Genomic DNA, 27,955 nt, shown 5'->3' with positions numbered 1-27,955 from the left:
TCTAAGAAGAAGCCGAGGAGCCACCGGTCTGATGTGGGCAGGACCCCCAGAAATTATGTGACACAGGAACACATGACCTTGTGTCATAGCTGCTGGGGGCTTTCAGAGCCACAGCATCAAGTGAGCTCCACGATCACCCTGACAGGCAGGGATGGCCGAACCCACTGTCCTCCAATAGACAAGAAAGCTGAGGCGTGTTCTATCGGATTGATCCACCAAGGCCACCCAGCTGTGACCGGGCAGCACCGACCTCATGCCAGCATCCTGATCCAGGCTCTGCCTCCGCCAAGCCACCTCTCCGTGAAGGAAGCCAGCCCAGCGGGAAAGAAAACCCTCCGTTCGTCTCCACCACTGTTCTGATTCAACTTAATCTTTTAAAATACTATGCATATTTTCACACTGGGAAATGACCTTCTGTTGAAAAGGAGCAATCTTTTTTGGTAAGATGTGGACTCTTCACAAAGTTTTATCCACGACTTAGCACACTGGTCATTGCTCAGATGAAACAATTGCATGACCTGTCAAACTTCTAAAATCAAAACACGGTTATAACTAACTTAAAACCTAGCTTAAATGAACCAAGTCCTCCACAACTGCGTCAAGAAAAGGCACAGCCATGCATGGTTCCATCAAAACGCCATATGAAAATACCTGAAGGGTGTAGTTCAAAGGTTCTCATCAGGACCGTTTTAACCCCCAGGGGACACTGGACAATGTTGAGAGACATTTTCAGTTTTCACAACTGGGGGATGGACCAGGGATGCTGCCAAACATCCCACAATGCACAGTCCTAACAATTATCCAGCCCAACATGTCAATAGTGCCGCAATGAAGAAATGCTGGTCTCAATCCCGAGATGGTTCTATATATACAACTGATCTCTCAGGTGGAAAGAATGCGGGACTGAGGGTCACGCAGAGCAGATACACATTCCAGGCTCTGCGGCTTCAAAGTTGTGTGACATTTTAACCAAGTCACTGCGAGTCACCAAGCTGGTTTCCCTTGTTTGCAAAATGGGATTGCTACCACCTCAAGATAAAGCAGCTGGAGGGGTACCTGAATCCTCAAGGCCACGGCTGGACTGAGATCCCCACCACCTGTGAGAGGCAAAGGCTCTGGTCTATCTCGCTGTTTCTGAAGAGCATCCACTCCCAGCATTTGCTTTGTACAAACACATTTGGAAAAACAAATGTCAGAGCACTAGGGGTCCATCTAAACAAGACTGGGGCCCATCTTACTCTCCCTCCATCTCATGGAGTCTGTTCACGGGCAGTGGGAACCTGGGGCTGGGTATCTGCCACCTCCCTGGAGGATGTGCTGTAGGCCCACCTGTGGCCAGTGACCGATGGGCCACCAAACCACTGGGAAGTCAGGGGCTGTGTTCACATGGCTCATGAGACCTTCTGATTCTCGTACAAGCAGCACATCTTGCACTTGGCTTTAAACCGTATTATCCCAATGAAGGATCGCTCTCATCATCAGCATCCGCCTTTCAACAAGCACAGATGGCAACCACGTGCTCAACTGGCAAATCCAGGGCTAAAATTCACGCGAGCTCTCCAGGCTCTCTGATCCGGTTCTCTGGGCAGGTTCTGAGAGAGAGGGGTCAGAAAATGCAGGAAGGGGGGGGAGGGGGCGGGGAACATGCAGAAAGCTGGTCTTTTGTCTGCTCTCAAGCCCTTCGGACAAATCAAATGGACTCAGCCAGAGTCAACACGATAAAAGGCCATGTCAGCCCGGCCTGCCCTCATTCCCAAAGAGAAGCCTACGGATCCCCAGCTCAGGGCAAAGGTTCCACTTTCACCACCTCCCCCGAAATTCTTCTGTATTTTATCAGATACCTCTGGCCACCTTTGGGAGACACTCACATGAAAAGGGTGCATATTAAGGTCTCTTTCTGCTTTCGCAGAAATAGCATTTTTTTAAAATTTGTAATCACTCTGGGGCGCCTGGGTGGCTGTCGTTGGGCGTTTGCCTTCAGCTCAGGTCATGATCCCGGGGTCCTGGGATCGAGCCCCGCTTCGGGCTTCCTGCTCGGCGGGAAGCCTGCTTCTCCCTCTCCCACTCCCCCTGCTTGTGTTCCCTCTCTGTCAAATAAATAAATAAAATCTTTAAAAAATAAAAAAATAAATTTGTAATCACTCAGATTTTCCCCCTCTCCTTATTTTAAAGGGAGAAGCAGCAGCATTGTATCGAACTGTGAAATGCGCTGAAACACAGCTCTAAAGGAAAGTACCACCCAGCAGCTGGATGTTAGTTTCCATGGCGACCAGGGTCCCCAGGCCCTGGCACACACAGCAGGAAATGCTGCAGATTTCCACAGCAGTATCTTTTACTAGAAATAAGAGTCCCGTGGCAATTTTAAACGTTTGGGAATCAAAAAACATATTGTGTATGCGACTGTATGTGTGAGCATGTGTACGTGCACACACATGTGGATGGAGGTAGATTTGCAATAAGACAATGCAGACGAAAGAAATCTCGTTATTCTTACAGATAAATACGCTTATGTCAAATATAACAATATATTTTTGCTCCAAATTTAAGCAAAACAGCCCCCCCCCGAACAGACACAGAGCTAAAAGAAAACAAAAGCCTCTTCCATTAGAAAAACGAAGGACCAAAATAGAAGTGGGAAATGGCTTTCGAAAACCAGTTGACCAAGGGTCCTGCAGAAACAAATAAGCAAACAAAAATCCTTACAAATAATCGACTGAAAGCAGAGAAGAGATTTTTTTTTTTCCACAGCTCATGTTATTTCCTACTTGAATATCCTTAGCATTAAACCAAGGGACAAAGTGAACAAGCCGTTTACCATGCGGCTTTCAGGGGAAACCAGGAGACAGAAGGCACTGTGCTAGCAGGACAACCCCCCTCCCCCCGCCCCATGAGCCCCTTCCAGCTGAGTGGCCTTGGGCAAGTGACTTTGCCCCCTAAAAATGAAAAGGTTGCACCAGACACTAGGTGGTCTAAAGAAAAACCCTGTACCGTCTTAAAAATGAAAGACCACAGGGTTAGATTAAAAAACAACAACAACAAAAACTCCAGATCATTCTCACCTTAGGCCACAGATAGGTTCCTAAAAGTAGTGCATAAAAATCGAATTTCTTTAAAACGTATCAGAAGGATTCACTGCCAGATTTTTGCGACAGAAGAGTATCTTTTGAACAGTCTGTATTCTTGGAGCTATTTCTCAACATCCTATTTTTTTTTCCCCTCTAGGAGAGCACACGTGTACAGTTAAAGTGATAATGTCAGTTCAGAGGAGTTTTCATATCTCACACAAGTTTTAGGCTGGGGCTTTATCAGAGGGAGCAGAGAAGAGGCAGCTTGCAATCAGGCAGAATAGGCTCATCGTAGAAAAATACTAGTTTTGACAACTTCAAGTGTCTTCAAGTTCACATTTACATTCCAAACGGTTATTTTTATCTGAGGTGGGCAGACCAGACCAAGTTCACGACTCTATGGCAAATGATCCTTCCCACGAAAACACTGTTTAAATTAAAAAAAAAAAAAAAAAAAAAAAAACTTGCCTCATCTGTATGAACTAAAATAATTGCATCCTCCCATGAATGCTAATCCATATTTTACTCAAGTAAAAACCACATGGTTGTGTGCAACACCAGGGTGGGGTGGAGTATTAGTTATTAAGCCAAAACAAAGAGCAAAGGGAAAGAATGATGGAGCGGAGAGAGGGAGAAGGGGGAGAGTCCTCATGGCTTGTGTACAAAATGCAGACAGCGGGGCAAGCTGGAAGGATGGAACTGCTGAGCAAACCACTTCATTATGTAAACTGCCTAACGACACAAATAACGACACTGCACAGATCGACCCAGTCACCCATAAAAACACACATCCTCTCCATGCCTGGACCTTCCTCCCTGCCGCCACCATCGCCTTCGCCCCCATGTCGAATATTCGCCAGCATTTATTAAGGCTGCTGAGGTTAGACAGAAACCAGCACACATCACATTCAAGCATCGTCTGGGAAAATACACTGGGGCCAAACAGGGTGATGTCACTGAACTGAGCACGGACAGATGTTTCTCTTGGGTTAGTGGTGGGACAAACCTTAGCAGGACACAGAGGCTCCGTTGTGGAATTCGGACATCCCCAGCTCTCCCTGTTTCATACGCGATTTCAGGATTCTGGTGACATCCTGCTCCGGACACCCAGGTATGCTTACATTCAAGTGGGACTAATGTTAATGCCTTTCAGGCCAACGCACAATAACCGCCGTTTCAAGTGTCATTTCGGGAAGAGAGTGAAAAGTCAAAAACGGCACAGGCGGGACACTGGCTAACCACAATGAAGGTAGTTCGTCTCAGGCAACTGTTGCTCCCCAACCAAAGGTCAATAAGAAAAGGCCACCTGTAGAGCGGGGAACAGTACTGCTGGTCAAGCATCAGTTTTAACATTAAGAAAAGATCAATGGGAGCAGAAAGGACGGACTTCATTCTATCACCATTAATGCCCAGGTCATGACCCCCAATCTCCTGGAATATACAAATTTGCCCACCAAAATAATTGCATATATTAACACCCACCTCTGAACTCCTACAACCAAAAAACAGAGGGGAAAAGGGAAGATCTTTTAAAATTTATAAAATATATTTAATAAACATATGAATTCCTTTATTTCTTGTCCTTACCTACAGTGTGATTTGTAAAAGGAAAAAAAAAGTTTAAAATACACATGCCTCCTTACTATGCTAGACTCAACACCAAGTCTGAATTTCATATCAAGCGAAACAAGAAATAATCACATTTAAAAAATGGAAAATGGGGGGCACCTGGGTGGCTCAGTCGTTAAGCGTCTGCCTTTGGCTCAGGTCATGATCCCAGGGTCCTGGGATCGAGCCCCACATCGGGCTCCCTGCTCCGCAGGAAGCCTGCTTCTCCCTCTCCCACTCCCCCTGCTTGTGTTCCCTCTCTCGCTGTGTCTCTCTCTGTCAAATAAATAAAATTTTTAAAAAATTAAATTAAATTAAAAAATTAAAAATGGAAAATGGTAAGACAAACTTCACCTTCATAGGGCCACTTTTATTTTTTTAAAGATTTATTTATTTGAGAGAGAGAGAAAGATTGCAGGCATGTGAGCAGGGGGAGGGGCAGAGGGAGAGAGAGAATCCTCAGACTCCCCTTGGAGCACAGAGCCCAAGTGGGGCTCAATCCCAGGACCCTGAGATCATGACCTGACCCGAAATCAAGAGTCAGACGCTTAAATGACTGTGCCACTGAGGCGCACAGCGCCACTCCCCCCACCATGGGGCCAATTTTTAAAAAGTTGTTTTATCCCAAGCAGAATGTGTAAGCTTAAATGTATTGTGGTAATGAGTTAAAATGACTCAAGGTCTATCAGAGTGGGAAAGCATCAAAATAGTGAAACCCACAAGCAGGTATGCATTTATGAACCCACTTAAAAAGGCATTATGTTTTTATGTCATCCCTTTGTAAGTCAAAGACAACTCCAAAATCTCTCTAGGAGATAGAGAATTTATATCCTGAAGCGGTTTACATAATAGGCACACTTTTTAGCTTAATAAAAAGCAACAACTTACAAATTTTTTATTTGTACTTCATGGAAGATTGAGACTATGACAGGTATTAAAATACAAAAAGAGATGGATATGTACTCCTACACATGTACACATGTCAGCATGGAGTGGCTTGAGAAGCTGATGGAAATTCCTGAAGCTACTATCCCAGACTGTGGTACAAACAGCCCTCAGCAAAGTTGTAAGTTACATATAATTAAAATTAATTAAAATGTAAAAAATTAGGAATTCAGTTCCTCAGTTACACTAGCCACATTTCAGGTGCTCAAAAAACCACCTGCGGTGAGTAACTACCATATTGGACAGTGAAAACGCAGAACATTTCCAGCATTGCACAGAACGGCCTGGCCCAGACTAAAAGCTCCACAGGGCCGGGACCCCACAGCATACACACCTCCTGTCAAGTCCTGGCACTGGGCCTGCAATTAAAAGGAAAACAAACAAAAAAGAAATGCGAGAGAAAAGGTGACTTTGTCTTTGCCCGGCCAATTTCCCACTTGAACCAAATACAAATGTTCTTATTCTTCATAGCTCTGTTCTTACTCCCCACACCTGCCAACATCCCACCAGTGAGACTTTTCAAAATCTAACTACCGGCGGGGCACAATTTGCCTAGGGCTTCCTCAGCATAATTCATGGGAATCAAAATCAAGAAGTCAAGTTCAAAACCCTGCAAATGAAAAGCAATGGAGAGTTTCTAGGTCATCTTCCATCCAGCATACCTAGACTCGTGTTTAAAAATATGAGAGAATACAGCTGCTGGTCCATCCACCCTGCAAGCTATGAAGTGTTACACTTTAGAAAATTTTTTTTAATACCTCAGCAACTGTTTCCTGGGCACCTAAGATGTGCCAGGCTCCAGGAAATCAGAGCTAAGGTGCCCCTATTACGGCTATATACAGGCTTTAAGCAAAATTAACCCTTGCCAGGTTTCCATAAAACTCCCCCTCCAAGGCTCCAGAAGATGCTTTATGCTAGACTCCTTTTTCTCCTATTATCTGGTAAATCCTTAGAATAAGATCATCAGAAAAATTAATACATGATCCTTGAAGTTTTCAAAACAGACTAAGCTCTTAAAAAAAAAAAATCACAACTGAGCTTGTTTTCCAAAGACTTTTAAATTCTCTTTTTTTTTCCGAAAGGCAATAAAATCCCAAAGACAATAACCAAAAATAACCATTCGTGATCTACCGTCATATCTAGAGATGAGCAGACTGCTGTTTTAGAGCCTTTTATTTTGAATCAGTGAATGGATTTGTCGACATTCCTTTAACGTCATATTCAAAGAATATTCAGTTCCAGGCCTGTGAGAAGGGCCTTATTTATCTTTTTTTAAATAACCCCCCCACACCCCCCAATTTGTGGCTGAGGAGTTTCCTAGGTAGAAATCATAAGGCTCTGATTACATGAAAGAGTCTGACTTGAACACCAAAGTCAAGCCAGAAGTTAAGGGCCAGTGAAATCTCAAACCACCTAGTTAAAATAAAACTCAGGGGCAAACAAAACCAGTCTGGCTGCCTCTCGGAACATCTTTCCAGCACCTCCTCCCTGGGAAGGGAAGATTCTCTCTCTTCCCTGGGCCCAGCCATTCACCCACCTGCCCCTTCCTGTCCTGCATCATGAAATTACTCGGCCCTCTTCAGCTACAAGAAATAAGAAGTCACGCATTCCACACCAGACTGGACCTCAGGGAGGGGGGGTCACCAAAATGTGAGTTCTGAACCCCCACATGGAATCCGACCAAGATCCCATCCCACGAGCTTCCTGCCCCCAGGGATGACAGCCTTCCTCACCCAGATCCACTGAGGACCACGCTAGTGTGCTCACTGCTGTATACACCCATTCATTCATTCATCAAACATTGTCTGCACTTAGCCAAATGCCAGAGAGCCACTGAGCATCTAGGTGCCTGGGCTCCTCGGAGAGGAGCTGGATGCAGGCCTGTCCTGGAGGAGCCTGCATCCTAGTACGGAGCCGGGGACGACACAGGGAGCCAGAAGCACGTGCCGCAGAGGCCCTGAGGCCGAAGTCTCCCTCTACCTGGTGACCATCGGTATCATCGGTGACGCAACTGTTAAGCTGGCTCTTGGAAAACAAGGAGCAAATCCTCGAACATCTAAAGGGGGCGGACAGGGATGGAGGGAGAAGGACATTCCAGGTCTGGAATGCACACACGTGCAAGTAGACAGGGATCGAAGGTTTTAAGGGCTTCAGGGAGCCAGGAGCATTTCTCTATGGGTGCAAGTGCCAGCCACTGGCAAAGATGCTGCTGGACAGGTGGCTTAGGCAAGAGGCACAAACCTCGCAGGGGAGTAAAATCTCCCGAGGAACTTTAAAAAATCTGAGATTCCCAGGTCCTACCCACACCCATCTGATTCCACAGATACAAGGCAGGGCCCTGAAATCTGTATTTAAAAAAAAAAAAAATTTTATTTATTTGAAAGAGAGAGCAGTGAGAGAGCAAGAGAGCGCAAGCCAGAGAGCACAGGAGCAGGGGAAGGGCAAAGGGAGAAGCAGACTCCCCCACTGAGCAGGGAGCGCCCCCATGAGGGACTCAATCCCAGGACCGTGGGATCCGTGACCTGAGCAGAAGGCAGACGCTTAACCGACTGAGCCACCCAGGTGCCCCTGAAATCTATATTTTAAAACCAACTTCCTGAGCAATTATGATCCACGCAGTCATATCTGGAGACCAGAGCATTTAACAAAATGTATACTAAAAACGTGTAACATACACTAAAAACACATCACTATTTTGCAAGAACCACTACTGCTTTATCCAATGGAAGCCCCGGAGACTTTCTTCACCAAAACACAGAACCTCGGCAATCCAGGCTTGCTGAAGAAAGCACACCTCTGGCCATCTGGGCCTCGCGGGCGGTCCTAAACATTCCAGCTTCCACCTGCCCTCCTCAAACGCACGCTGCACGTCTGAGGGGGGGGGGGGGGGCTTGATTTTTCTCTTCTAACCCTCCCTCTCTCCATAATCCCATGCTTAACGTTGCTTCCTCTACTCCTTTGTCTCCAGGGCAAAAACTAGAAAATCTAAAGATAACCTAGGGGAGAGAATTTGGACATCCAACTTCATTCATATTTTATGGACTTAATAAGGCCAAAGAGATTTTTCAAATCATAAAATATTAGAGCCAAGAAAGCTTCCTCATGATCATCTAGGACTCTGTGTCCTGGGAAAACCCCTTTGAGAGTTGGGGAAATTAAAGCCCAGAAAAGTGAAATATACAGTAGTCCCCTCCTTATCCGTGGTTTTGCTTTCTGCAGTGTCAGTTACCCACAGTCAACTGTGGTCTGGAAGCAGCTGACCCTCCTCCTGACAAATCGTCAGAAGGTCCAACAGGAGCCCAACGCTATGTCGTGGTGCCTTTGTCATTCCCCTCACTTCACCTCATCACATAAGCATTTTATCATCTCTCATCATCCCAAAAAGTAGGGGACAAGAAGATGTTTTGAGAAATAGAACGACCACATTCACATAATTTTTATTATAGCATATTGTTATGATTGGTCTATTTTATTGTTAACTTTTTGTTGTTAATCTCTTACTGAGCCTAATTTATAAATTAAACTTTATCATAGGTATATACATATAGGAAAAAACAGTATGTAAAGGGTTCGGGACAATCCCCAGTTTCAGGCATCCACTGAGGGTCTTGGATAGTATCCCCCTTGGATAAGGGGCAGGGGATGGAGGGGCTGCCTAGTTGGCAAAACCAGAAGACAAACCCAGGCATCACAGTTCCCAATCTAGGTTACTCCAAGGTGCCACACAGATTCTTCTAATGCATTCAGGATCAAGTAACTTTAAAAGCAATCATAAGCTTATACTAAATCCAGCAGCTCCTCACATAAGGAATCGTAACTTAATGGTTAAAATCTAGGCTCTGGGCCAGACTCCTTTTACCATTTACTGGCCATGTAACCTTGGTTTAGGTTAAGTTCTCTTTATCCTGACTTCATCACCTAAAATGGAGATCACAAGCACCGTATCTCACATTGTGAGAACAGACTCAGCATATGTGATGCTCTTAGAACAGAGCCCGGCCCGCATTACGATTCAATAAAGGTTAGCTGTCATGATTTCCAACGTCGAAACCATGCCCACTTTTTTAAAGTGATGTACAAAGGCTCTGGACATTAAAGATGATCTAGTCGGCTGGGGTCCATTTCCTTTCTTCATAAAATCTTAAACGCCTCACTCTGGGTTTGGTGTGTCATTATCTAAACAGCCCTGAGATGGTTTTTCAAAGCTATGAAGTAATTACATAGGCACACAGAGGCAGCCAGAAATGAAAGTCACACAGCATTATGCTCTTCAAAGGCCCTTGCTGACACAACCAAACAATGCGGTGGTGCAAAGGACCAGTGCTGACTAAGGTGGAGGGTTTCATCAGCTCAGTACCCCTGTCTTCCAGTCAAACAGGGAGCAGGGCCCAGTGTGCAAGGATGTGCTCACAGGTGCAGGAATGCTATTCCCCAAGAGGTGCTTCTGTTGTCCAGAGCTAAGATGCCCTCCACCCCAACCCCCTTAGTTTTTTTTTTCTTTTCTTTCTTTTTCTTTCTTTTTTTTTTTTTTTAAGTAACTCAGACAACTGCATACCAGTCAGTCCAAACATTTCTCAACTCCAATGACAGGTCGTTTGCTGGTCCATCATGGACACGAAGAAGATGGGCACTCTGCTCCACAAAGTCTGGCATTCCATGCATAGCAAATGCCTAGACACTAACTCTTTGTGGACAGTAATATAGGAAAAGGTGTACTTTCATGCTAAATACAAATTGTATCTTCATTCCAGAGTACACAATCAATAAAATATGAAACTGTACTATGGATTTTGGTGCTAATAAAACTCTTAAATTCCATTATGGTTTAATTATTAATCTACATACACACATTATAAAAGCAACTTATACGCATTTGTATAATGAACAAAATAGAGTTCTAACATATTTCCACATCCTATTTAACAAGTTACATAATGACTACATTAATTTCACTCTTATAGTGAATAGCTTTAAAAGTTTTTCCTAAATAAATTGTATTAATAGCTAGTGCAAAATATTAGCTAAAAAGGACAAAGGAATTTCAGAGCTTTGGGAGACAATATGGAATGCTAATATTTTGGAAACCAGAGACATGCTAACTTGAGATTCTGGGTGCCTGCCCAAAAGAGATACACTTAAATTCCCTTCTATCACTTTGAGCAAGGACTCAAAAAACACATCCAAAAGCTCTAAGCAAAAACAAAACAAAACAACAAAAAAAACACAAAAAACTGGACTCTTGCAGAGGGTAGATATCAAACTGCAAACCATATAGAGTCACAGCCTTTAATGACCTTAAGTCCAAATATATTTGCCACTGACCAAAACAGTTTGAAGCAATTTCTACAGACTGTTTCCATGGAGATGCACACACTTTTAAAAACAGATTACATACAGAGCTCCCAAAGGATGTATACATGGGCATTAATTGCAACATGGCTTGTAACAGCAAATAAATGAGAGATATTCTAAATTTCCATCAACAGCAGGGCTAAACTGCACTATATCCAGACAACGAAATTCCATTTGGGTGCTAGAAAGAATGAGGCAGATGCACAGGTATGGACATGGACTGTAACGTACCGTGGAGAAAAAGCACGGGAACATGTTCCTTAGGGGCTGCCTTTAGATCATCCAGAAGTACTTTACTCCACGTACCATTCTACACATCGTTCTGCAACTAGCTTTCTTCCTCCCAGACGTGTTTATACATGCAAAAAAAAAGTCTATAAATGACACTCAACCCAATCCCTGCCAGGGGGCACCTAAGAGGGTGGATTTTACTTTACAGACTTTGTTATATGAATTTTTTAAACAAAAGCGCATGGTCTAGGTTTTTCCATTTTTAAGTTAAAAATAACTTAATAAAAATCACTTCTGATGCTTGATGACCATATGAGAAGTGCCTTCGTGTTTCTCTCTTATCACCTCTATGAAATATACCTTCTTTGTACCAACCATACCCTTTTTAGGTCATGTGAGAGTTCTCACCCTCAAGAGAAAGTTCTTTCTCCCCTCCCAGTGCATAGGGATTTCTAGAGATCGTGAGATGTAAAGTTATTCTGGCATCACTAAAAATGACCTGAAATCAAGTGGTTTAAAAATACCATCAAAGCAGGGGTCTGTTCACTGTGACATTATTTGTTTTTTGTCAAGTTCTTCACCTCCAAGCTGCAACTCTACCTCCGTCACCGCCAGAGAGAGGCTATTCTGGTTTCTCTTCCCACAGACAGTTGGCTCTGTTTGTCCTCCCTGAAGCCATGAGACCTGCAGGCCCTCCGCTTTCCCACCGAGAGCCACTCCAGGGAGCAGCCTCTGCAGAAATCCCAGTTCCTGCTGTCGGCAATTATGGGAACTTGAGGGATGCTGCTCTCCTCCTCCATCCTTGAGGGTCCCATCAATAATTAAATATGAAAATATAAAAAACTTGGGGCACCCGGGTGGCTCAGTCGTTAAGCGTCTGCCTTCGGCTCAGGTCATGATCTCAGAGTCCTGGGATCAAGCCCCGCATCGGGCTCCCTGCTCAGTGGGAAGCCTGCTTCTCCCTCTCCCATTCCCCCCTGCCTGTGTTCCCTCTCTCGCTGTGTCTCTCTCTGTCAAATAAATAAATAAAATCTTAAAAAAAAACTTTAAAAAAACCAAAATACTAAAAAATTAAAAAAATATATAAAAAACTTATTAAGAATCACAGTCTCAAAAATGCAATGCCACCGATCTCTGTCCTTTCAAATAGTAGAGCCATTCTTTGAAGGAAGACACATTCTGATGGCTATTCTAGAAAGACATCAGTGTGACTGACAAGCCCAGTTCCAGAGACCACTGAAGTAGACTATTTGAAAATAGACTCAAAAACACTAACAGTGGTGATCGTTGGCTTAAATATTACAGAATCTTTCTAATATCCAAGTAAAAAGAGTACAATGGACACATGTCGACTATGTAAGAACTTTTTAAGGGATTAAGAAAAGATATGAATTAAGACCCACATCAAGCTGACAAACCAGATCAAGTCCTTCCAACCACTGCTCTGGTATCTCCATCTCATTCTCCTAGGGAACTTTCAAAACACCATTGGCGTCTTGGAAATAAAGAGAAATATTACCTCCCCTGGGAGAACCTCGACTCCCTGAGCTGAGCTAATTGCTCACTTTTCTGTATTCCCCCAGCACGCTTCTCTACTATTACTGTATTAAACATATTACTTCTACTCCGAAATTCTCTATTCACACATCTCCTCCCCAGCCCCCACTCAATTGCAAACCCCTCCAGGACATGAAGAATAAATAATATATTGATTTTTGTGGTCCCGTAATAGTACCTAAAATATTAGTTCTCAAGTTTCTTGAATGAATGAGAAGTATCCTCACTGCAAATTCATTTGAATATTTAATTAGGCACCGATGGTAAAGGGCTACCAACTGAAACCCGCTGGAGGTATCCATCATGTGTTTCAGAGAAGCTAAAGCCTCGTGGGACTGAGAGCAACCCCCCAAAACTCACCCCCAATACCCATGTTTTCCAGTGTTACCATGACGATGAACAGACAGTATACAAGCAGACCCAGAAAAATAAGTCAAAAAAAAAGAAAGAGGCAGGAGAGCTTCCCTGCCTGGGAATGAAAAGGAAAGCACCCCCCTTTGAACACGGGTCTCCATGTTACAGGTGATGTTGTCTTTCTGACAATGGTGGTGGACAGGGGAGCTGCATTTTCTCTTTATACCTCTCACATGTTTTTATTCTAGTCACTGAAACTATTAAAAAGTTGCACAAGATTTCCCTTTGTTCATTGATTTAATAAACCTCCTTTTAAACACCTGCTATGTGCTAGGCACCATTTTGGTAGAGTTCCGACATGAATACGTCATAGTCTCAAGGGGTTTGCCGTCCAATGTGGGAGACACACAGATACAACACAATAGGACACGACTTACACAAGGGATCCTTGCAGAAAAATGGTCTATCCGATCATTCTCGCCGCTTCCCTCACCACGAGGGAATAAGGACAACCTTAGGACAGACAACCCGTGTGAGGAGGGAAGGACGGCGACGAGACGCACGGTTCCAGGCTCGGCAACCAGCACGCCATTAACAGTGACCCACACCACACACCAGGCCCCCTCCCGCACAAACCGTGCCTCCTTTTCTCTACTTTTCACTCCCCCTCTCACGTGTTTCATTATCTGGAGGACTGCCTGCAACTTCCAATATGGGGAATCCCACAGTTTTCTAGGCAGTTAAAACCGTGAGTCAGCTAAGCTCTGATAACTTCAGCTATAGCTCCCCGTGAAGCCACCCAAGGGTAAGAGCCCACACGCTGCATTCGGTTCATGCTGGAAGCCGTCCCTCCATCTGCTTACCACGTGTGTTGGTCGCCATGTCAGCCACTTTCTGAAAGGCATCCAAGAAGGCAGCCGCTGCTACTACTGTGGTCCTAAAATGCAAACAGAGAACAAAAGCATGAGGATTGTCTCACGCAAGTTCATTACAGCTAAAGGGTTAACACCTCTGCAGGGAACGCAATGCAACCTTCTGGGAGAAACGACTCAACTGGATGTGGACAGGCCCAGGCTTGGCAGGCAGGCCCCCTTGTTTGCTCAGGAAGCATTTCTCCCCATATTAGCACTCTCTCCCGAAAATACCCAGCGCATTCGGGGCTGGTCAGTAATTGTGGGCAATTCCTCCCATCCCGTTCCACCTGATGACATAATTACTGGGCCAAATTTCGCAAAGGAGGAAAGACAGGTGTTTCTAACCTAAAAGAAAAACATCATTAAAAACTAGAAATGGTACAGGTGAAATTAATTTTAGAGTAGACAAACAGCATCTCTACGTGGACTGGGAGATGGAATCTTGGAGAGAGAGCCTCTGCTTCAAATACTTCATATTAGAATTGGGAAAATGGAGACAAGTTCAGAGTGACTTCCAAAAATCACCAGTTTGCCTGAGAACCGGAATGGATATAGCCTGGCAGGATGCACAGTCCCGCGCTCATCCCGCTGCAGGACAAGATCCTAGCCGTGTGACTTTTCCCTCTAAATCCCACTTATAATGAAACTGAGACTATTTTTTCAACCTGAGAATGCTATCTCAACTGCATCTTCTGAATTCCTTGAGACTGAGAAGTCGCTACAGTCATCTGCTGTCCTAGAAATTATTTTGAGTACTTCACATCCTCTTGAGAACTCTGTGGTCTACCGGTTCCTAGCACTGTGATCCCAAGATGTCATCCAGTGAAGTTAGATAAGCCCCACTCCCCACCAGGACCTGGGCCTACAACACACAAGACAGCCCCAGGACTCGCACACATGGACTTCACAATCCAGCGTGGAGCCTGAAGTGCATTTCCAAGTTTCTCACGTATGAATCTAGTCTTTGCTCAGCATTCCTAAGAACGCAAAGCTGTAGAAGGAAGAACATGAGAATAAGGACTAGAAAGGAAGTTCAAGATGGAACTAAAGAAAGGACGCTATACCTCAGCAACAGTAGCTCTGACAAAGAAGGTTCTGGAAGGTGCTGGGAGTGGTCCCCAGGAAAACCCGGGCCACAGTCCCTTAGCACCAAACTGCAGAATGACGCCTGATATTGTCCAGTAGAGCAAGAAAATATTCTGCTCACATTAAAAAAAAAAAAGCACAAAACTGAAAGAAAAAAGCCCCTCTGAAGTGTATTTTTCAAAGAGCTGACATCAAATGCAAACCCTGGAAAAGTTAGCTTTATCAAACATCCTGGGATTTATAAATAATTCATTCTGATTGACGATTAATATCGGACACAATGGCTGGATTGATTCTCGTTCAAGTCAATGCCGATCATTCCAATTTAATGAGCCAGCTGTAGAGGTGCCTTGCTACACGGGCTCCCCTGAAAAGGAGGATGGTGGTCAAGTGTGAGGAATTATGAGCTTTTAACCACTGCCTTCCAGTGAGTCCTATTTCATTGTCTGCTGTTGTCATGAGACATCGTGGTTCTCTGACGGGGCTGAGCCAACATGCATGCGCCTGCAGCACTGAGCAAGGATTCAGCACACACACTCCAAGCTTATTCGCCTCTCCTACAGTCTTCTCATCCTTTCTTTACTTCCGAAAACTAAACCATGTGCCCGAGGCTCTCAGCTGGGTACTCCTAGTTTGACAAAATAAAGAAATAGTCCCTGTCCTCAGGAGGCCTAAATGTTGTGAATAAAATATATAAAATGTTCTTTGTACCAACAGGGATAAGATTGCTTTAAGTTTTGGGGCGCCTGGATGGCTCAGCTGGTTAAGCGGCCAACTCTTGATTTCAGCTCAGATCATAATCTCAAGGGTCCTGGGATCGAGCCCCCCTGTCAGACTCTGTGCTCAGCGGGGAATCAGCTTCAGGTCTCTCTCTCCCTCTGCCCCTCCCCGACGCTCTTTCTAAAATAAATAAATCTTTAAAAAAAAGATTGCTTTAAGTTTCATTGTAACTGATTAGCTGTGCTAAACAAATACTTTAAGTTTTAGCTTCCTCTTTGGTAAAAGGGAAGGAGAGGATCTTCTCCTTGGTCAACCCTGAAAGGCGGCCAGACAGTTAAGTGAGGTCAGAAAAGAAAAGAGGCAGGGTGGTGGGGGAGGGGGTACTCAAATGTTTTTCTGGTTTATTCCAGGAGGGACCTCCTACAGGATGGAGGGTAGGTGTAGCTCCTTGCGTTCAGACAGAGGAGGTTGGAGCTGGCCCAACAGAAAACCTTTAAAAGTTCCCCCTTTTTTTAAAAAGTCTGTACAAGTTCTTAGGCACCAAAATGGTAAAGGATTTGACAAGCAGAAAAGGGGCTATATGCCTGAGTCGACTGTCCATCTGGAAGACCACTCACAGCTTGGGAAATCCTAGGTTCATGGGATAGAAATCCCAGGCCCCACGAAGCTGACAGAATGGAAGAGGAAAGATCCTTCCTTCTGGAGTTCTTCTCTCCTGGTCTACAGGGGAGCCATGAATGTCCAGTCTTACAGCTAAAGCTCCTGACATCCATGGGTAAAGGACCAAGAGGTATGTCATCCATGTGGCTTTTTATCCTAGAAAACATCTACCTGCTTTGTCCTCTGGAAAACCACCTCCATACATCCAAACCAACTGATGTCATGCCCCATACGCCATGAACGGGAATCATGAAAATTATTGCTTTTTAAAATGTCCCATCCCTCATGGGGCACCGACCAAGTGGGTAGCCCTTCTCCCCACTAAAAGCATATAGCTGTAACAAGAAGATGCTGACAAATTTTCTATTTCATATCAAATGATACATGAGCAAGCACAAGACAAGGCAACAATAATAGCCCCTGAAAGCCGCTCAGCCCTAGATCTTGTTCTTTTTTAAGCAGCTTCATTGAGGCATAATTTGTATACCATAAGATTCACCCTTTTTGGGTGTGTGATTCAACAATTTTTTTAGTAAAGTTAGAATTTTGCAACCACTACCACAAGCCAATTTTAGAACACTTCCATCACCCCCAAAAGATTTCTCTTGCCCATTTGTACTCAATCTCCTGTTCCTCTCCTAGTCCCAGGCAACACTAATCTATATCTGTCTCTACAGATCTGCATTTTCTAGACATTTCACACACACGGAATTATACAATAGTCAACAGTAAGTTGTAAACTCTTTATAAAGATAGGCAGTGGGCAGAATGGACTATGCAGCCAGACTCAGGTTCAAATCCCTGCTCTGCCATTTACTAGCTGTGTGACATTGGACACGTTACTTAGCTTCTCGGTGCCTCAGTTCTTTCATCAGTAAATTGAGGATAACAACTGTACGATAATAACTGTACTGGGGGTTGTGAGATCTAATTAATTTAACATAGGCCTGGCACATAGTGAGCATTACATAAATGTGGCTCATTATTACCTTACATATGATACCTCATTACCTTACATATGGTAACCCAAAATTCCTGTGGAAGTAGAGCAGACAGGAGTTCGGTTTTACGTATGGGAATCGGGGGGTCAGGAGGTAAGGCTAAGAAGCGGCGGTGCTCAAATTAGAACCCACTACATGCTTCTGTATCTGTAATGCTGCCAAAATTAACCTCGATCTGCATCCTGGGTCGGTCCTATTCCATCCTTTGTCTAAGGATGTTGCCATTTTTCTGGGGATGACATGCTTCTCTACTTACCGAAGCTGGGACTGTAGCTTTCCTGCTTTGTTTATGAAATCTTCCCACACCGGATAGCTCCCCTACAACAAAACAAAGTCATCAATCAGTAAGGCATGCTGTGATAGACATCTGATTAAGACAATAACAGAACACCCAATTCCCATTATACAGGGAACAATCTGTGTGTGCGCTCTTCCTCTGCAGTCTAGGATATGGTGCCCAGATTATATATAAATGCATTGGCTCCGAAATGGGTTTAGAACGTGCTCAGGCCCTGTTATCTTGTAAATACTACAAACGCCAACTGGAACATGTTTGGCAGAATCTAACACATACATGGATAGATCACTTTTTGAGTAACAGACGGTGGGTCCAAATCAAGATACGGAGAACATTTAAGGCTCTGACTGGAACCGCCCGACCCTGGCCACAGCTTTTCCCACCCTCATCCCCCAAGGGCAAGGAGGAGGGAACCAGAGTGATTGGCGCTCCTCCCCAGGACAGTGACGGGACAGCCACTGGGAAGCATTACTAACGGATCAGAATCTCAAGGTTGAGAAGTTATCAAAGGGTAGCCACCCAGCTGATGGCTTGAACCCAGCACCTACACACGACATGACAACATGTGAATCCCCAGCACATTTCAGCTCACGGGGAACTCAACACCCTCCTGTGGGAGGCTCTGCCATCGTGTCCTCTGTGTCCGTGTGGCACCAGCTTGAACCTTCTGGGGACCTCAAGGTGACGCCCAACCCCACTTCCGTGTGGAAGTCTTTTCAAAGAACTGAGAAAAACCAGCACATTCCTCCAGCTTTCCCTTCTCTCCCCATTTGTAGTTCGTGTTCTACCCAGGTCCGTGTTTCGCATCCCTGAAGCGTCCTGGGGACACAGCAAGGTATCTATCCCCTTTTAAGGGTGGTACTCAGACACAAACTCAAAACGGCAGGTGCAATTCTGACCGGGGCAAACCAGAGTGGGGCGTGATACCTCCCTACACAGACACGTTCAACTGTCAAGGAGCCAAGCAAGAGGGGATGCAAAATAAACCCATAAAAGGAGAAGCCATGGCTAAAGAAGCAGAGTTTGGCACGGAATAGTTTACATACAGAGCTAAGACTCAACACCTGCGGGGTGATATTTGCCACCTCCTCAGTTGGCGGTTTAAGGAGCGGAGGGAGAAATTCTGCTGAAATTCATCATTTCATCTTCCATTAATTACAGAAGCCCACCAAAACAGGCTGCAACGGCAACTGAGCCAAAACATAATGATTTCATCTTCCTACTGATTTGAATGGTCTTAGTTTCTTAACCTGGCATACAGCTGCTCAACCTTGCCACCACTGACATTTCGGGCCAGAGGGTTCTTTTCTGTGGGGGACTGTCCTGTGTGGCCCTGTAGGGTGTTCAGCACCATCACTGACCTCAGCTTCACTAAATGCCAATAATAGGGGCGCCAGGGTAGCTCAGTCGGTTAAACGTCTGACTCTTGATTTCAGCTCAGGTCAGGATCTTAGGGTCCTGGGGTCGAGCCCTGCGTCAGGCCCTGCACTCAGTGGGAAGTCTGCTTGAGGATTCTCTCTCTACCCCTCCCCCAGCTTGCACGAGCCCTCTCTCTTTCTCTAAAATAAACAAACAAATCTTTAGAACAAAAACCACTGCTTTAAAGGGATGCTTGAGCCCCTCCCCCACACTGGGCTCCCTGCTCAGCGGGGAGTCTGCTTGTCCCTCTCCCCCTTCCCCTCCCCCTGCTCACTCTCTGTGTGTCTCTCTCTCTCTCTCAAATAAATAAATAAAATCTTTAAAAAATAAAGTAAAATAAAGGGATGCCTGAGAAACTAATTTCTTTTGGTCATCTGAAGTTCAGCAATTTCTTCAGTATTATTTCACTTAAGTTTCGATTCTCCTATTAAAGTAAAACCAAATATATTTTTGTTTTACATCTTATCATAAAAACTGCCTCTTTCTACATTTCTCTAGCTATCAAGTCTGTCTGAAAATGTGCAGAGAGATATCTGGAAAATTGTCTACCAAAGTTCAAATGGCCTATTTCTGGAAGCTGAGATTTGGACCAATGTGTTGCTTTCTGGTTTGTATTTTCTTATATGGCCATAGTTTTTTTTTTGTTTTGTTTTGTGTGTGTGTTTTAATTAAGGGTCATGTATCATTTTTATGAAAACAATAGTCATCATTTTTTTTTATTTTAAGATCAAACTAGAGGTTCTGGCAATAAGAGCACCATGAAGTTACAAACCGCCCAAAGCCTAAAGTCTGTTTCACAGATGCTGCTAGAGCACATCGACCAACTCTGCATCTGAGACCTGCTTGGTCCAACTGCAGGTCTCGGGATTTATTCCCCCAAGCGACAGTTGGCTCCTATGGGGCGCTAAGCTGCACCAGGCCAGGCATCCTGTCTGACTGGCTCCTGGCAGAGGCCCTTTGGCAGCCACACCTGAGCTCCTGACACCAATATCCACACACAGGTCCTGTCACCACATTGCTAAGCCACACAGCCTCCATCTCGTCTTTGTGCCCCATGGGCTGCTTCTACCCAAGAGCATAACTTTATTTTAACTTAGGTTGAATGAATCCTTGACAGCTCAAGCTACCATTCCAGGCCCATCCAGACCTTGTGGGGAAGGCCAGTTATAACACCTAACGTATTTACCATTTTCTTATCAAGTATGAACACCCTTTCTACATCTATATCCAAGTAATTAAAGGGGCAAGGGCTGAGATCAGAGTTCTCTGGCTGGCCGTGACAGATCTCTGTCCACAGGGACATCAGCATACTTAAGAGCACAAGAGTTCAACCAACAAATCACAGCCTCACCTTTTTTTCTTTTTCTTTTTCTTCTCCTTCAGATCCCCGAGAAAGTATGAGAAGCTTTTTGAAAAGCCTAAAGATGTTCAGACATACTGACCACCAACTTCTAGCCAAAAGGTACCAGCATCACTCATCTACACAAAGGAGGCCATGACCGCCGGGCCCTCCTATCCCCAGCACCAACCGCTCCCTGCAGGGGCCCCTGTGAGAAGGTCACTGAAATGATCCAGAAGATTGAAGAAAAAGGTGACGCACATTCAATGACAACACGCCAGAAAGACAACAGGTCTGTGCAGGAAGCACACAGTCCTGATTTCTAGCCATGGCTGCGCCAGCCAAGTATTAGGGAAAGTCACTTTACCTCTCAGGGCCTGCTCCTTATAAAGACAAACAATAAAAACAAATAATTCCATCACCATTACTGAACACGGACATCACTGAACACTAAAAGAATGGAGGGAAGGAATAAGGGGATAAGCCACTACTTCTCGGGGTTGGCGGGAGGGATAACGGAGATCAGACCTCAAAAGCGCTCAGTGCAGCGCCGGGCACTCTGTCAGTGTCCAATAAACATTGGACAGGACTGATCCAAGGGTTTGCAGGCCCCTGTAATCTCACTCAGGCTACTGGCACAGATGTTAAAGCCTCGAAGTCAGACTGTCTGTCCAGGCTGGAATCCTGCATGCTAAGTGCAGAACCAGCTGCATTCTCACAACTAGTTAACCAGCTGGGTGTAGGGAGTCAGACTAGTCTCTGCCACTCCCTGGCACACGGCAGGAGGAGTACTCAGACCGACATGAATGTGCCTGAAATCAACTGCTCAAAGCACTTAAAAAAACAACTTGTCTGCCCCCACCACTTGGGAGCCTCATTTCAGTCTTTACCAAATTAGCAACAAAAGGAGGGTCCCCTCTCTAGTCAAGGGGTGCAGCACACAGCTCTCCGCCCACGAACACCCACTCAGCCAGAAGAAGGCTGCCAAAAGCAGCTCTTTCCTGATTTAATGATATTTGACAGTCTATCAAAGAGTGTCAGGCCCACCTGTTTTAGGCAATATATAATTTAATGGATTCTAAAAAAAAAAAAAAATGAACTTCTAAGAACAGAAGACAAAACCTCCTTGTTGAGAATTTTTTTTAAAGTGCGTAAATGTTATTAAAATTTAATGGCAAGGTGATGTTGGATTGTTCTAGATCTAGTTTTGTTTTTTTTTAAAGTTTCTTTCAAGGTTAAAAAAAAAAAGTTTCTACCCACCTGAAAAGTAGCTTTACTACAAAAATTCAAAAGCTTGGAGTTAGTGAGAGGAGAGAGAAGAAACTTGAAGAAAGAGTTAAAGGTAACAGAGAAAAAGCCAGGGCTTCTTCTAGACTCTAAGACCGAGTCAAAGAGAATATACTCAAGTTTCAAAAGAAATCTGCAGATCAACATGCCATATCCACTGAGAACCCTATCAGAAAACAATCCCAACACAGTCCTTAATTTTCTCATCTGCACCGCCCACCAGCGAGTCCCAGAGAGCTCTCCTGTGAGACCACTGGTTCTGACTGGGCACCGTTCACATTTGAGGAAATCCCCCTGAACACAGTCCTGGGGCTGTGAAAGTCTCCACACAGACCCCTCTGTGGCGTTCACCAGAGAACACAAAGATTTCACAACTTTCCAGACAGACCAAAATCAAAGAAAATAAGACTCCCGCCGAGCACCTCGGCTCTGCCAAGTCCAAAGTCACAGGCAACGGGTGCGTGACTCTCCTCTCCCTGGAACCCCTTGGCTTTCTTTGGAGAAGAGGGCAGGTTTTGAACCCCAGGCGATTTGTTGAAAATAAAACTCACACCAAACTGGATTCTGAGAGAAAGGAAAAGTCCCCTATTCCAAAAACGAGTTTGTTTACAAACATGTAAAGGACTCCCTTGATCAAGATGCAAGACTGCCCCCCTTCCTACAGCAAGAGAGGTGGGGCTTCCTTGAAGACAGGCTATTATAGCTCACACCTCTGCATCCACCAGGTGGGGTACCCACCATGCTCCCCACACCACACACCCCGCCACTGATGTCTGTTCTCTCTTCTAACCTCCAGGGCATTCAACATCTAGAAAACTCCTATTCAGCCATAATAAATAAAATCTTAAAAAAAAAAAAAAATCCCAAGTCACCTAGGTGACAAGAGAACCTAACTCACAGGTCACATACCTAACAATAGTCTGGTCCCTTAGGGAGGGGGTGCATGGTGAAGTCTTTTACTTACTTCTGAGAAAAACGACCCACCCAGTCTCTGTCAACTCCCCAAGAGGTTGGTGGCCACTTAAGCAAATATGGAAGTTGGCTTCCCCACCCCCACCATCCAAGCTGAGCTCTGGGAACACCCCAGGGTTCCTCTCTTCTCCCTCCCCTTCCTCCACTCTCCCCACAGCCAGAAGGGGGGACAGGCCACTTGCCTAACGCAGGGCGCAGGACACAGCACCCAGCCAGTGGCTGTTTTGGCTTGGGGTTCTGTTTTGCTTTGTTTTGTTCTGTATTAAACAGAGGCCCAGGATGCCATCCCACACACAGAGCAGAAGAATAAACTGTGTGTAACTCGTTGGCATGGCTAGTTAACGATGCCCCATAAATAATGCAGCAACTGCCTCTCCCAGCCCAGCCCGCTGTGGCAGCGGGACCTCAGGGGACAGCTGAGGGAACCAGACACCCATGCTGGGAACTCGGGGGGAGCCGGGAGCCATGGTCAGAGAAGGGGCAATGTGAGAAGAGCCAGAGTTAGAGAAGTCTCCCAAGGAGGAAGACTGCAGCTTAGCTTAAAACAAATGAGACACTGGCTCCAGGGAGTGGGTTCCAGCTCAAAGGCCTCTGTCCTGCCCAAAGGTTCCAGAGGGATGCTGGCTCACCATGCTGCTGAGAACTCAAGTCCTGGGCACACGACTGGACGGGTAACCTCCCAAGCCCCTCTTCTCACCCTGGCGACATGACCACCATCATCATCATCATCATCAAGCATCACCAGTTTCTAAAACAGTTGCTTGGTGCCAGGTGCATGGATCAGCAGGTCTCACACTTTCACTTCCATGCCCATCACCTGGGGATCCTGCAGAAACACAGGCTCGGATTCCCTTGGTCTGGATGTCGCGTGTTTCACCTAAGCGAATGCTGAGGCTGTTGGTGCACAGACACGCTGAGGAGCACAGCCTGATACACACTCCGTTCTGTGCTCACAACACCACGCCGAGGCAGGTGCTACTGTTATTTCGCAGCGGAGGAAATGGAGGACCAACTTTGGGGCCCAAGGGCTAGCCTGACTCTGGGAAGTACAAGCCACAAGGCGAACAGACCCAGCTACCCAGGCCAGCCCCCGGGCTGCAGAAGGCCGCTCAGTAGGCAGGCTGGGTCCCGCTCGGTTCAAGAAGGGAGGTACGAGGGCTCCCCAAACTGCAAATGCTCCAGGGGAGCTAGAAATGGTCATGAGCCTCAACCACGTGAAAAAGAAACCACAAGACACAAAACAAAGTAAAGCCCTTCGTGTAGAAAAAGGTCTGGAAGGAATGAATCCTAAATGTTCACAGGTGCTGTCATCCATGGCGCGATTATGGGTAACTTGATCACATCTTCAGGTTTTCGATGGACACGGGGACCGATCAGGTTCTAGCTGACAGCCTGTCTGGAGCATCGCTACAGGCTACTGCTGTCAGCACCCCAAGCCACCGGCCACCGCCACCCCCCCCCCCCCGGCAGATCTGCAGGAACCTCCTCAGGCAAGCACAAGTAGCACAGCCCTCCTCTCCTAGGTCACCCCTTGGTGTGGACTTCGGGGAAATGAAAAGCAAAGCTTCCAGAGGAAGCTTCTGATCTGAACAGGAGTGCCTCTGGACCCCGTGTGCTTCCACAAGCACGAGGCAGGACTCGGCAGCTTCCAGAAGTGGGTGTGCAGGATGAAGACAGGGCCCCTGACTGCCTGTCGCAGCTTTGTCCCAAAAGCCACCCTTCCCCACCCTATCCTGTAAGAGGAAGGGCTCCCAAGATCCTCAGATGAAAGGCACTGCGTAAGCCCATCCATCATAAAAACCATTCCTGGGCTTTTATTCTCTGATTTGGGCCTGCCTAATCCACTAATTATCCCTGTCCATCAAATGGATGACAGCCTTGGGGATAATCAATGGTTGCTTCCTCCACACGCCCACCCTCACCCACTTGCCCAAGCTCACCAGCAATAAATACGCCAATGAAAAGGGAGATTTAACCACAAAAGGTGCTCCCTCCACCCAACCTCCCCTCACAAACTGCTCCATTTGTAACCATAAGACCCTAATTAAGTCAAGGACATCAGGCGTCTTCTTCCTCCAGTGCTATGAGGTTCTATGCCCACGATGCCTGTTTTCTGACACATGGGTAGGTCGCCACTGGAAATAAAATAAGAACCAACCAAATATGTCAACTGTACCTTCAAAGTATTGTTGTTGTTGTTGTTGTTACATTTTCTACCAAGAGGCATTCCTTTGTCTATTCTGAGCCTTCCAGCAAAAGAGCCACTGGCCACATGGACTTAAATTTAAATTCACTACGATTAAACAAAATGTAAAATCAGTTCCTCATGCGAGTGCTCGAGTGCCACACATGGCCCGCAGTACTAGGCCGTGCGGATGCAGAACACGTCCCCCGCTGCTGACGGGGCTATCGGACAGCACCGGCCATCGGGGGACAAAGCCACTGTGGGCACCCGGCCTTGTTCTACACCGCAGTGAGGCTTCTGGTTCCACTGTTTCACTCTTGCCAAAACCGGTGTGCGTACCACGCGCTACCATTTCTATGAAAATGGAATCCTGCTCCTCTCCCTCTTCCCCAAACTCACCCTCTCCCTGCCCAAATCTGTGCGACCCCAGTGGTCACCTGGGGCCATCCAGGAGTCCAAGTGTATTTCATGATCATCATTAAGAACCCCATCTCACGTTTCCATAGTACTTGAGGGTATAAAGGGCTCTCAGGACAACCCCTGCCAGGGTACTTGGCGGAACAGGAAACTGAACACTTTTCCTTTTTCTGTGGGAAAGTGAGGCACAGAAGGTTAAGTAATCTATCTGCCTCGGGTCAGAGAGGTGTTTGCCCTCACACCCAGTTTAGATCAGGAAGTGCTCCTCAGTTTGCCCAGTTCTTTGTAAAATGAAATTGCCCCCAGGGGCGCCTGGAGGGGCTCAGTTGGTTAAGTGTCTGCCTTTGGCTCAGGTCATGATCCCGGAGTTCTGGGATCGAGTCCTGTGTCTCTGTCGGACTCCCCGCTCAGTGGGAAGCCTGCTTCTCCCTCTGACCCTCCCCGCTCTCATGCGCTCTCTAATAAATCTTTAAAAAATAAATAAAAAATAAAATGAAAATAAATAAATAAATAAAATGAAATTAACCCCTGGGTTCCCCTAAAGCCTATTGCTTCTCCACAACTGGACACTTGGGGACTCAGTATCCAACCACCTTATACAGGGGCCGGCTGCTCTCACCCAAGTGCTCCTAAGAGATGACTGTGTACATGTAAGCAACCCCCCCAGAATAATAAACGCAGACCTACCCCCCTCTAGCCTTTGTCTCACGGTGTGGAGTCCAAAGCTCCTATTTCATTTGTTTATTCCCATGTATAAATGTCCCCATGAGATAATGGACAGAATACGTGGTGACCTGCTAACCCCATAAAAATGTTAAGTATCATCCCCATGATTTCATGCTTGCACAGCTGCACTCACCCACTTCTCCTCCCTGGAAATGCCCTCTCCGACTTGCCTCCACCCAACCCCAAAACGGATTCCTGCAATCTGTCAAATCCACCCTGGGGAGCCACGGCCTGGCCACACTGTACGCACTTCATGGGCTCTGGCACCTTCCACTGAACAGTGCCTGCCCCACGACCCCCAAGCCCCACCCCAGGCTACCAGGAAGGACACCCTGGGGGCGGGGGGGAGCATCACCGAAAAAGGCACTGTGTTTGATACTTGTACAGTCGCTGTCCTCTTTTTAGTCTTCCCATAGCATGTCCTCCTGGCCTGGAGAGAGCACCCTGAGGCGCAGCCATACTCCGGAGTCTGAAAGGACCCATGTGATGTAGGCGTCGAGAGCATGGTGCTACAGTCAGAATGCCCGACTTCACATCTACCCACTGGATGACCTAAGTGATTTAGTCACCCGCCACTGCCCTGTCTTCATGTGTAAAGGACACCTATGCCAGGCCCCACCTCCAAGGATGGTAATGAGGGTAAGGGAATTAGTGCAGGCATTTAGAAGGGTGACCAGTACTTAGGACTCAATAAATCCCAGCGACTGCTATTTTCAGGAGTCTGCATGCGATGCCAGCCACCCTACCTGGGGCATTTAATGAGCACCTACTATGGTAGGAGTGGGGTGGAGGCCATACAGAGATAAGGAGCCAAAGCACTGAGAAACTCAGGCTAGTAGAACACAGATTCGTTAGCCACCAATCGGAAGGCACCACACTCCAAATATAAAGTACCAGAAGGTGCAGTTGGTGTAAGCTTCCCAGGGGGAAAGCCTCGCCTAGGTCTTTAAGGCAAAGGGGCAGGAAATAAAGAAGGGAGACAGTTTTCCTTGCAAAAGAAAGAATTAGCAGAGGAAAGGGAATACAGAAGATCGTGCTGCATTTAGGCATGAGAGTCATTTTGGGGTGTAATCTGGGGGCATGAGAGAGGGGAGCAGGAAGGATCTCCCTGAGCTCCTCCATGAGCTGCAAAGGAGGCTCTTGGTGGCCCAAGAACCACTCCTACTTCCTGTTCCTAGTATAATCACAACCTACCAGAGACTCACTAGGAATGTTTGCTACAACTACAGAGGCCTGAGCCCCACCCCACAGCTACACAATGGAAATCTCTGAAGCCTAGACACCTCCACTGAACACACTCCCCAGGGAACACTCACACTTTCTTGCTAAAATCACACACAGCAAGATTTGAAAATCACCACACCAGGGGCGCCTGGGTGGCTCAGTCGGTTAAGCATCTGCCTTTGGCTCAGGCCATGATTCCAGGGTCCTGGGATCCAGCTCCATATCGGGCTCCCTGCTGAGTGGGGAGTCTGCTTCTCCCTCCTTGTGCTTGTCCTCTCTCGCTCTCTAATAAATAAAATCTTTAAAGAAAAATTAAAATCACCACACCAAATAAGACGCCTCGTCCCTCTGAGGCCCAGCAAGCTGTGGCCTCAGCAATTTCTCTGTCCCAATATTCAAGTCTAGCTCCTTGAGAAATAATCCCTGGTGATGAGCACCTGCACGTGGGAAGAGGAACAGATACGTGCTTTCTGAACGGCATTGGGCAACGTGTTTGAAATGCCTTGAAAAGTCCGTACCTTTGACCCAGGATAAAGCCTTCAGGGGAAACTGTCCATGCAAATCAATGTCTAGCTACAAGGATATACTCATTGCA

General features: G+C 46.0%; 1 protein-coding gene across 3 annotated transcripts in view; it reads right to left on the bottom strand.

The window, feature by feature from the left end:
• The window catches only part of MTSS1 (MTSS I-BAR domain containing 1), a 159,329-nt gene that overhangs the window by 119,527 nt on the left and 11,847 nt on the right, over positions 1-27,955 (bottom strand). For all 3 annotated transcript variants that reach the window (XM_028105588.2, XM_028105586.2, XM_028105587.2), the window contains exons 2-3: positions 17,750-17,811; positions 13,976-14,049 (exon numbers count right to left, since the gene is read on the bottom strand). In XM_028105588.2, the coding sequence (XP_027961389.2) occupies positions 13,976-14,049; positions 17,750-17,811 (136 nt within the window). The remainder of the gene's footprint in view (positions 1-13,975; positions 14,050-17,749; positions 17,812-27,955) is intronic.

The sequence above is a fragment of the Eumetopias jubatus genome, unplaced genomic scaffold (assembly GCF_037043125.1).
Source record: "Eumetopias jubatus isolate StellerSeaLion01/CBP00866 unplaced genomic scaffold, mEumJub1_p1.0 scaffold_4, whole genome shotgun sequence".
NCBI lineage: Eukaryota > Metazoa > Chordata > Mammalia > Carnivora > Otariidae > Eumetopias > Eumetopias jubatus.
This window is presented reverse-complemented; position numbering and strand designations above follow the sequence as displayed.